The 12,169-nt window shown below is 33.5% G+C and overlaps 1 protein-coding gene across 1 annotated transcript in view; it reads right to left on the reverse strand.

The window, feature by feature from the left end:
* LOC145673428 (uncharacterized) overlaps nt 1–12,169 on the reverse strand; it is a 98,466-nt gene that overhangs the window by 33,448 nt on the left and 52,849 nt on the right. The window contains exons 6-8 of the mRNA XM_081743124.1: nt 10,043–10,132; nt 6,516–6,683; nt 4,132–4,221 (exon numbers count right to left, since the gene is read on the reverse strand). Of these exons, the coding sequence (XP_081599250.1) occupies nt 4,132–4,221; nt 6,516–6,683; nt 10,043–10,132 (348 nt within the window). The remainder of the gene's footprint in view (nt 1–4,131; nt 4,222–6,515; nt 6,684–10,042; nt 10,133–12,169) is intronic.

A 12,169-nucleotide genomic window follows, 5' to 3' on the forward strand; every position in this document is an offset into this window, starting at 1 on the left:
AACTTTTTCATGACAATGACTATATATATATGTCTGTATTTTCATTTATGTTCTATAGGGTCTGAGGCAGTAGCGTGCAGTGCTATGAGACATTGAGACACTGTCTACCCTTTCAAAGTAAAAGAACATAGCTTTAGAACTTCCTTATTAATAAGAACTAATATACATTTCATATTGAAGAAAAGTATAGAAATACTAGGGCCAGTGATAGCTTGGTTAATAAAAATAGTAGTAGAGTCAATTTTACTTTTCAAAACTCGGGAAGAAAAGTTCTATCTCCGGCAAACAGACTGCACAGAGACAATAAGAAATATGTCTCAACGCAACTGAAACAAATCCACTTGAAAGCGGCGCGCGCATGTGGCTGTAGGTTTCTCACTCGCTGAAACAACCTAGCAAAGAGATATCGGGCAAAACGTCTCAGTAGTAGTGATACCATACTTAGCGAAATGATACCATTTTATATCCCGTATACTTTTCATTCTTCCTTTTAGATATTCAATCATATTTCAAGGAAAATTAAGAAATAGAAGGAAATAAAAACTTAAATTAATAACTACCTTAAGAAAGTTATATGGATACAGTAATTTATATAAATCTTTCACGATCTAGGTTCAGCTTCTGTTTAAACGCAATACCAGAGTGTATCAACACTGGGAAAGGGAAAAGCAAGGGCAGAAGGTTTTGTAGTCTGCTATTTTGTTGTTGCTTTTAAAATCGTTAGGTATGGAAATAGATTTACTGCACCAGTTGTTATTAAATGGCATATCTAAGCTCTCATATAAAAATTAGTATTAACTTTAAAAATAGCCAATTTATGAGTTTACTTTTTGAATCAGGAATCGTGCAAGGCTAATAGGAAGATTATACATAAAAGTAAATTATTAATTCAATGTAATGTATTTAGTGTATATACACCGAGATTTGTCAGAATAAATTTATATCGATATACGGGTTTCCTTTCGGAAATAATTATTAAAACCGAGCTCCTGTAATTTTATTCACTCAGAAGTTTTCATCAGGAAGTAAAAACCTTAAACTCAGAATTTTATTAGGTTCTGGATATCGATGCGATATTTTGCACCATGTGTCTACTCCTTCTAATAATAGATTAAACATGAAATGAAATCTTTGAGTTTTACGTTCTATGGTTATGTGGGCTGGGCTAAAGCAGACAGTGATGATAAGAAATGAACGAAATGGTGGAATGAAGGAAGTGGGAGGAAACGGCAGAACCCCAAGAAAATCCTACACACGGTGTTTGTCCACCACAAAATTCACTTGGCGCGAACTGGGATCGAACCAAAGATCCCATGTACCATTGAGCCACCGCTGCCGCGAATAATAGATTATATAATTGATAATTTTCACATATTTGGATATATATATGGAGTATAAACATGTGTATTTCACTTTACAAGAGACGTCAAACTGTTTCAATACTGATATGAGGTTTTGTAACAAGTATTTAAACAGAAGCCTCGGTAGCTCAGTGGCAGAGCAGTCACCTATGACGCGTAGGGTCCCTGGTTAGATTCCAAATCTCACCAAGTTGGTTTTATACAGGACAAACACTGTGTGTGTGTATTTTCTTAAGATTCTCTGCCCTTCTCTCCCACTTTCGTCACTCCACCACTATCATATCCAACTCTTCACCATTTGCCTTAGTCTCGGAGCATAATCGTGGAGCACTGAACACTCTCTCTCTCTCTCTCTCTCTCTCTCTCTCTCTCTCTATATATATATATATATATATATATATATATATATATATATATATATATATATATATAAAATATACTGTCTACCCATTGCGAAACCTAACGCTACGCTACTGGTCTGAGGAAGGATATGTTCGATATCCGAAACCGTTACATATTATAGTTTAAAATGTAGTGGGTTTGAAGCTTTGGTCAGTGTTTCTTTCGTTAAAGCCTATTATATACATAAAGATAGGCCAGCACTTAGATTTAGACAGAGAAGATATAAATGCAACTTGGAATGATCTTTTTATTGTGTAATTCCACATATTCATTGGTTGGAAGGAAACACAAAAATTGTGAACAGCGATCAGTGAGTGGCCAGTAATATGTGAACAGTGATCAATGAATGACTTTTGTATGACAAGAAGCCAAGTGCTTCATATTTTTATTCCTTTTCGACCTTTCTTACTCATGCATACTACTTTTCCATGTTTTAAATTCACTTCGAGCTGTTTTACGCTGAAGATGGAAACTGGATTTGTCGAAAGTGCTACTTAAAGGAATATTTTGGTCTGGGGTGAGTATAGCTTTCTATTTATTTTTTTCTAAATATAATAACCGCTCGCAATAAACAGTGATATAACAATAGAAATGATCATTTTTACTTCTTCTTTAATTCTTTATTGCATTTTATGTGACAACGTCGCAGATTAAATTGGAAACCATTAGCATTACTCTACAAATCCACTAAGCAGTTACATCGATTGTTATGCTTGTAAGTGGTGCTAATGTCAACGTTTATGGACTTTTAACTTCCATCTGGAAATAATCGATGTAACTGTTTAATATATATATATATATATATATATATATATATATATATATATATATATATATATATATATATATGAATGGTTTGTTTAATATTCATTCTTAACCATCTTGAAGGTCTCGACAAGTTTTACATTTCTTTAATATTATGTAATAATTTCCAGTACATTTTCAGTATTTCCAGTAAATTCCCAATATTCCAAGTATCAGTAAATACCCTGTAGTTAAGAATTTAACGTCAGAGTTTTTAGAAAAAACATTCGTTACGTTTGATTTTAGGTTATTATCTTCCATTTTTTGTAGATAGGGGTATTCATCTTGTAGGATTATGTGAAAATGAGGAGAGGGAATTATTTAAATTTGTGTCAGTTTTTAACTAGTTTTGATTTTTTGTTTAAATGTCGACCTGATTCAAGGGAAAACACGTGGGAAACAAACAATCTCTTGTTATATAATTTAAAAATAATTCTAATGTTTGGTGATAATTTATCACTGAAATTCTGACGAGGCATAACGTGGAACGGAGCAGAATTTTTTCGAGTCAATATCTGTATCGTAACATGTACGGTCATGTTCAAAAGTGGATTCCCTCTTAAGATACTACTTCAACCAATACTTTAAAGGAAACTCAAAATTGCAATAATGTGAGTTGAGAATCGAACTTATATCTCTGGTTTAATGCTAGCGCGCTCAACACTAATATACCCAATGAACTTCCTGATTAGTCACACACCTTCACTCTTGAAGTCGGTGTTTAACTGTTCAGACCATATGGAATTTTACTGCCTCATATTGTGCTTATAATTAGAAGATATATTTCTAGGGGTTTGGCATGTGGGCAGTTTAGCCTGCCACGTATCAGAGATGATAGCTCCCAGCGATCACATTGCCCAGGGAAGTGGGGAAGGAAGAAGACAGCCTGGGACCGCTATGTTAGGTATCACCCCGGCATTTGCCTGGTGTGAATGAGGAAAACCCAGGAAAAATCTCACTCAAGATGGCTGTTTCGAAAATGCTTTTACACCTTTCCGACTGAGTATCCCCGCTGGGAATCGAACCTGAGAACCCTCGCACCAAAGAGGAGAACATTAGCGAGTATGCTATACGAAGCCACTATTGTGCATAGATATCCAGTAGTTATATTAATGAACACCTGTGATCCTTGAATTAGATAATACCGATCAGTTGTGTATGCAAGAATTTCAGTTTTTAACAACCTCTTGAGCAAGATATTGAAAAATAAACATTTACTATATATTTATCACGCTTGTCGTGGAAAGATGAGATAGAGTGCTTGAAGTCTCCCCCTTTGATGAAATTCTACATACGCCACTGATTACAATTACTCCATTTTTCGTTCCATCCGAAAACGTAAGAATTACGATTCTCTCTATATACATTTATCAGCTAATACTTTAGTGAATGATAATTGTAATATTAATATAGTACCAAGTCAACAATACAAGATGATCTTTGAAAGATATACAAAACAACCATATAAGTTAAAATTTGAAGATACTCCGGAATATTAATGCTACTAACTAAAGAATATTAACGTTATTAACTAAAGAAAATTGTTTTTAAAGAGAGACCTTACCTTCCAAATATATCGAGCAACCTCTCCGATGTTACTTTGGGGTGAAGGTTCCCTATCCAAATAGTTTTATTTCCTTCTGGATTTCGATAACTGAAAGCACAAATTAGAAGGTTTTAAGTATTTTTGTTAAAAACGCGATTTACATATAGAGAATTATGTCAAAGCAAATTTCTTTTTAAATGTTTTTCATCGTAAGCTCCTTATTAATATGTTGTTCTGTAGTGTTTTATGGTATTTTAATATTATATTTTCATGTCACTTATATTCTGGATTTCCATTTTTCTTGAAGGAAGAAAAAACTCTTATTTAAGCTATGATAAATTGCACAATAACCAGCAAATATTGGGGCGGTTACAGCTAAAGAAAATACCTGCCCCATGCACATTTTATCAATAGCTTCAAAACAAGATCAATTTTAGTTTTTTTTTTTTTTTTTTTTTTTTTTAATGCACAAAGAACAGACATATTATTCTTAAGTTATTGACAAAATACCGGTAGTTTAGATTAGATTTTATTAGCATTCTTTTATACTTTTTAAACATCAATATGTGTTAACAGGTATAGAACTTGTCAGTAATTGTGGGAACACAACTACTAATATAATGAAGTTTAAAGTAGACAATATATTAGTAACACACAAGTAATTTCGTTTCCGGAATTTTAATCCACAGTTGGGTTTTCAAAATCTTAAATATACTGAAACTTCTATTTGTAAGTATATAAATGAAGTTCCAGAATCCTTTGATAAAAGCAGAAAGTGCTTGATATTGTTTCTTGATCCTTCTAAGGTATTTAAAACTCTGTTCCTCACAGTATTCTAATCCATAAACTTAATGAGGGATTGTTAATACATGAATTCAGTCTTAATTGTTAAATCTTGTCTAAGATGTTGACTATTTAATTCAGATACAGCTAAATCAGGAACCCATATTATATGGGTATTTATTATTTACTTACGATATATCTCGGGATTTGAACCCAGGAATGTAAGTCATCTGGGGTTCGTACAATAACCAGGTCCAAAAATGTATCTGTTGGTAATTACCGGTAAGTCAGAATTATAAACTTACGAACAAATTATAAAAAGGGGAGATAGAATATTGACTTCCACCAGTAATTACCGGGTTCGATTTCCTATCGTTTCTATATTACCTAAGGAAATCACTTTACATTATGGACCTCAAACAAAAAATATATACTAGCATAATGCAGAAACAGTAATGATTTTGCATTAAAATTTAAAACGAGAGTCAGTCAAAAATTTAGTTGCACTGCTTAAGGAAATAAAACAGGATACACATTTTACAATAACTTTTGTATTGTAAAGTTCCATTCGCAATCTATTTTTCAACGTAATTACCTCCGTTATTTAAGCATTTGTCAAGGCGTGGTACAAGTTTTTCTATGCCTTCTGCAAAGAAATTCCGTCCAATGCCCGATAACCATTCTTGGCGTGCAGCTTTCACCTCGTCATCCGAGTGGTATCGCCGCTTTGAAAGTTCGTCTTTCATGGGACTAAACACATGGAAGTCACACGGTGACTATAAGGAGGGTGATCCCACACTTCCAACGTAAACTCATCCTTCAGTATCGTCAATATCTGTACGTCCATTCTCAAACATGTTGCACCACTTCGTGATAGCTTGACGTGATACTGCATTTTCAGCTTACACTTCATTTAACTGCCGATAAATTTCAGAGCAGTTATACTTTTCCGCCCCCCTCCCCCCAAAAAAGACGAATCACCTAACGCATTTTTAATTTGGACGCCACTTGTAGCTGTCGAGACATGTTTACGACTGATTATCAGAATACCACTCTGATAATCCACAGAATAAGAGTATTCAGACTCTTGCCTCGCGAAAGCCGCTACGTTACTCGATACAGCTACATGTCTGTAGTGCTCCACTCAGTTTCATCAAAATAGGCTTTGACTAAAAATGTTTACGAAGAAGTGCAACTAATTTTCTGATTGATCCACGGGTAATTAAATGAAAAGCTTTATAACAACACTTTGGCGCTTATCTACGCGAACTAAGATTATACAATTTTTAAAGAGGAAATACAATTTCATTACACAACATTCACACTTAATTATTATCAAAGCTTATTTCTTCATATTTTCAAAGCTTAAACAATCACAATGACATTTAGACATAATCTCGAGAAGACCCAGAAAGAATCGAAGGTGGTGATCAATAAACTTTCGGGTAGTAACTTAAGAGAATATTTGAAAATTATAGGAACCGTTAGATTAGTGCTATAAGCGCAAGAACTTCTTTTTGGGTGTGGCGGCCATTAGATCTATGCTAAGTTAATCTTTACAGCATCATCTGGAAAAGTTTGGATAGTACTTCGTATATTTAATACATTATTCAACTTACACGTCCTCTGGCTTTGGTTCCAAAGGGAAATCAATATTGATTTTGTAATCTTCAATCTCTGCTCCTTGTTCATATTTCATTGCTAACACTGGAGCGACGGCGTCTGAGAAATTTACGAAGGCACACAATTTCTTGGATATTAATCTAATATGAACTACTTTTCCGTATCTGAAAAAGACAAAATGACTAAGATATTTATCTACACATATGCGTATATAATCTCAGAAGAAATACAAGATATAAACACATGGTAGATTTCATCCATAGCATCTTATGAGGGAAGTCACATCGATAAGTACTAAACTTTTATAGCTACAAACTACAGCAAGAACACTTAAAATATATACTAATCTTGTGCTTTCCTAAATATGTAGCAATAAAACTTTTACCAATGCACAAAATATTACGCTTAATTTTTACTTAAAATTATATACTAGTATTCATTTATAAGTTTAACTAATTACTAGAATCCATCTGGTGATGTTATATATGCACTTTCTGAACTTCCCTCTCCCCCCACAAAAAAGTGTATACCTAGTAATATTTCCATTTTTTTTTTCAAATTTTTCTTATGAAAGTTAATATTCTTAATATATTTATTATTTCTATGTACTTTAATAATCTTGCGCAATTTCACACGTTTGATTGTATGGAAGCAACTGTTTTATTAAATATTTATTTGCTAAGTTTTAGGTCTGTTTCTGATTTTCAAATTTTGTAGGAGTTAACTCTATAGCTTGATATCATTATTATTGGCTTCATTTTCAAACACTGTAGTGTTATCTTAATGCTATAACAAACATACATTTACTACTAGTGTTGTTATTATGGACTCGTTAAGCGTAACGCAATTCTCATAGTTTGTTCTAACAAAAACGTCACCAGTTCATACAAACATAAGCAAATGAAATGAAATTTTTAAGTTTTACGTCCCACGCTTATGCCGGTTAGGCTAAAGGAGACGATGATGAGAGATGAGGGAATTGGTGGTATGAAGAAAGTGGGAGGAAACGGGAGAACCCCGAGAAAACCCACGAGCACGGTGTTTGTCCACCACGAAGTCCACACGGCGCGAGTTAGGATCGAACCAGGGACCCCAAGCACCGGAGGTGAACGCTCTACCACTGAGCCATCGCGCCCCCCACAAACATAAGCAGTCAATGTTGATATTCAAAATGTTTTAAATAATTCTCTGCTCTCCTGTCGTATTTGCTGCTATGAACCTAAACGTTCTTTTCTGCAGTACAAGATGTATAGCTTCTTTTTCCGTGTATCAAAACAATACCAAAACTTGTGACTGACAACTTCAAATAATGTTCTTGCTGGTTTCTTACCTTTATTATTTAATAGCGAAGAGGTTTTACTATTTTCTCCCCAGAGTTTGTAGATGTTAATTACATTTCAGAATCCATATGTTCACCCTTATTTTCAACTTTTCTATTTCAATGTCTGGTTTTTACTTTTCGTAAATAGAGATTTAATACTATTGCCTCGTCTGTTTTCATTCAGAATTTAATTTGAAAAACTAGTTTGAAAGTTGTGTCATTATAATCGTAAAGTTAGTTACTGAAAAAACAAAACTCTATCGAAACAGTAATTTTGTACTTAAATTCTAAAATCTCAACACTAACTGTTTAACGTTTGAAGTCCTTCCGTGATCCTTCTGATATTTTAAGGAAAGCAAATAGATGTCTAATACTATGTAGTGTAAGGCTAGGAGTGATAGTATTGTGTAGTCCTGTAATCTAATAACATTCCTGACCGGGATTAGTGTTGTTTACTCCTGTAATCTAGTAACGTTCCAAACCGGGATTAGTGTTGTTTACACTTGTAATCTAGTAACGTTCCAAACTGGGATGAGTGTTGTTTACTCTCGTAATCTAGTAACGTTCTAAACCGGGATTAGTGTTGTTTACTCTTGTAATCTAGTAATGTTCTAAACTGGGATTAGTGTTGTTTACTCTTGTAATCTAGTAACGTTCCAAACTGGGATTAGTGTTGTATACTCTTGTAATCTAGTAACGTTCCAGACTGAGATTAATATTGTGTACTCCTGTAATCTATTAAGGTTCCAACCCGGGATTAGTATTGTGTACTTCTGTAATCTAGTAATACTGGAGACCGCGATCAGTGGGTAATTTTGGTTACTTTCTGATCACTCCAGGTATGTTTCTGCTACAAATCATTTAACATTGAGAAACGTTTAATCGATTATACGACTAAAAGCTGGTTTATGGTTAATGTAAGCAACAGAAAGGTATACCAAGTTTCTTAATCTTGTAATAAAATTTACAAAGGACTACTAACAGCAACATAAGAAATATGATAGAACTAAATATATATTTGGGATATAAAAATTAATAAATATTCGACTTCACAGCTCTCACAACATATATACATAGACAATTTCCTTAATATAAATACGACTACAGTTTCATATATAAATAAAATATATAATATTAATAAGAAGTTAATTGGTTTTATTTTACATAAATACTAATTAATCCGCACCTAGTAAAATCGGATGAAAGCTGGAAGATAATTATAGAGTTATTTTCGGAGTGCTAAGGATAAGATACCAGCAACTTTGAGTATTATGCCAGCAGTACAACAATTGAAGGTTAATTAGATACTTTCTACATAGAGAAGTAAGTTCCTTCTCGAGTGTTTTCAGCATTATTCTTTACGCGAGACCAATATATAGTAACTTACCTTTACTTTACTCTACCCATCTATTTACGTTCCTTATATTCCAAGTGAAAAGTTCCACAAGAACTTGAAAGTTCTAGATAGTTAGCACTGAATTTACAGCCACGTGCAGAATTGGTTTACAATTCTGTAGGGTGGGTTGTATACGCACTACGCGTAAAAAGGAGGAAAAAAATGAAATGAAATCTTGAGTTTAACATTCCTCGATTATGTCCTTTAAGCTAAGGGATACGATGATTAAAGCAAGTGAATGATGATGGAAGAATTGGTGGAATAAGAAAGTGAGGAAACAGGAGTACCACGAGCACGATGTTGTCCACCACGAACTTAGTTGGCCGGGGATCGAACCAGGGTCTCCACGCACTAAAGGTAAGCGCTCTACCACTGAGCCACCGTACCCCCTAAAAGTGAGACTATTGCAGTTTGTGTAAAGTAATATAGAATGCTGATAAAGATGATTCCTCATTTTACTCGCAACTATTGTATTAATTTCTTCTCTTTATTCACAATGTGTGAAAAGAAAACTAGGTGTGTAGAGGTAATATAATGATAGAATTTGATATCTAAATTTGATGTAATTTAGGAACTTAACATTACATCTTTCTCACAACAAGGTTATTAAATACTTTAGTACATTGTGTGTGTGAGAGAAAGAGAATTAACCATTAGCATTACCCTGCAAAATCTTTACTAAAAATAGCATTATTGAATTAGTAACTCAGATGCCTACTTTCTAACATTTCTAGTTGTCAAAACTATCCAAGAGTTTAGAAACTTTTGATATTTTGTACACTAATATATTATGATTTGCATAGTACCTTGAAAATTTTTCCAGTAGCTGTTTCTCCGTTACATTTGGACTGAGATTTCCGATCCAAATACTTCTATGCCCTTCAGGATTTTCTGAACTGAAATATAGGAAAATAATGCAAAATTTTATAAAACATAAAACGTTAATTGGCGAGTAGCTACAATGGTAGATTATTAATATCGAGCTAATAACTCAATTATAAAAGTCAACGCTCGAAGCAACAATTATTGAATAAAAAATACTTAAAGAGAGACAGGAAGAAAACTTGTGTATCGGAAACTTTTTATCAATTTGAAATCCAGTATTTACCAATGTTTTCCAGAAGTCATACCAACGTTATTTTATACATAAAAATGAAGCGAAAATTAACAGCCACAAAGTAACTCCAGTTGTACAGCTTTTCGTTTTAGAAAGTAATCGGAATATATATGTGTCTGAACCTAAAGTAAGTAAATTCTGAATTGAAACGCTCAATGTAGACAACAAAAATTTGAAACCAGTTGTGTGAATTGCTTACACCATCGATAGAGAGAATATATAATAAAACATAAAATATCGAAGAAATAGAGAGTTTCAATGGAAAAAGTATTCGAACAGTTGTTTAATGGTTACAACAGTCTCCCTCAGTTCTCATTGATTAAGATCCTCCGTAGCTCTTATACAGAAATATTCACATATCATGTCAATTGAGTTGCAGGGCATGAAAATTCAACTTCTTATTTATATTAACGTATTAAGTGTCATGGGAGTCCAATTAGTTCACCAAGAATATGTCTATCAGAATTTATATTTCTTTTCGGGAGGTTATATATGAATATTAGGTTCAGCATACATCGATAATAATAGATTTTTAGGTCATTTCAAATTCTTAGGCATCTGCTTTCCACTTAAACAAGAGACTGTGAATTTTACAATTTGAATCATTATAACTTACATTATGTTAGGAATTTTCCCTGTACTTTTCTAGGGACGTCAGAGATGTTCTAATTTCTCTTTGGCCTACCTTTATACTCCTCCTGGCCCACGAAGTTTATGTATTACGGTTGATGAGTAGTAATTGTTAGAATGTTGTCATAAGACATTTTCGACATGTCCATTTTTTGATGGTATCTTCAAGTTTTGATAAGTTATATTGCGAAATAACTCGAGCTCCAACTCAGCCTCTAATGGTCTTTTAACATCGTTCATGCTGAAGGTAAAATATGCTCACGTTTGGATAAATTTCTAATTGTACTTTTTATGCTCATTTGAGGACGCTAAATTCAATAGAACTATTTTTAAAATTTATCCGTCCATGGGATCACGCGAAAAAAATTACAAAATTAGGATATAAATACGCTGGTCATTTTTCTCGTGACTCCATAGACGTATATTGTTAAAAGTAAAATGAATTTTTTTTTAGTTCAACATTCCACGGTTATGTCTTTTAGATTAAAGCAGACGGGTGATTAATAAAAGTGAATGGTTGAAAAATTACATTTTTTGCTCTCCCATCGGGAATCGATCCCGAGATACATGCTGTAAAGACATATGCTAGCAACTAGACCAACAAGGACGGCTTTGTTAAAAGTAGTTCCATGAAATTTAGCGTCTTCATATTACTATAAAAAGCACAATACACATTTATGCAAACATTGGTACTTTTACCGTTGGCACGAGCTGTAGATCAAATATCTCAACTATGAGATCCTTTATCTCGTGACCACATAGACGAATATAGTTAAAAATAGTTCCACTAAATTCAGCATCCGTAAATTAGTGTATAGCCAATTCGAAATTTATGCAAACGCTGGTACTTTTACCAGTGGCACGAGCGGTAGAATGTTGTCATAAGACATTTTGATCATCGGTCATATCCATTTTTCAATGATGTCTTCACATTTTGAAAGGTTTTATTGCTAAGTAATTCAAGCTCCAAATTAAACTCTAATGATCTTAAAACAAAGAACTATCGCTCATGCTGGAGGTAAAAAGTCGTTTTTCACGTGCTCTCATAGTTTGAAAACGATATTGAATTCCACATCCTCAAATTAATATAAAAAACTCAATTACAAATGTATCCAAGTGTGGGCACTTTTCTACCATAGCATAAGCGTTGGTTCTTTAACAACGGCAATGGATCTGTTCAGGAGGC

The sequence above is a fragment of the Thermobia domestica genome, chromosome 16 (genome assembly GCF_964235325.1).
Source record: "Thermobia domestica chromosome 16, izTheDome1.hap1.1, whole genome shotgun sequence".
Classification (NCBI taxonomy): Eukaryota; Metazoa; Arthropoda; class Insecta; order Zygentoma; family Lepismatidae; genus Thermobia; species Thermobia domestica.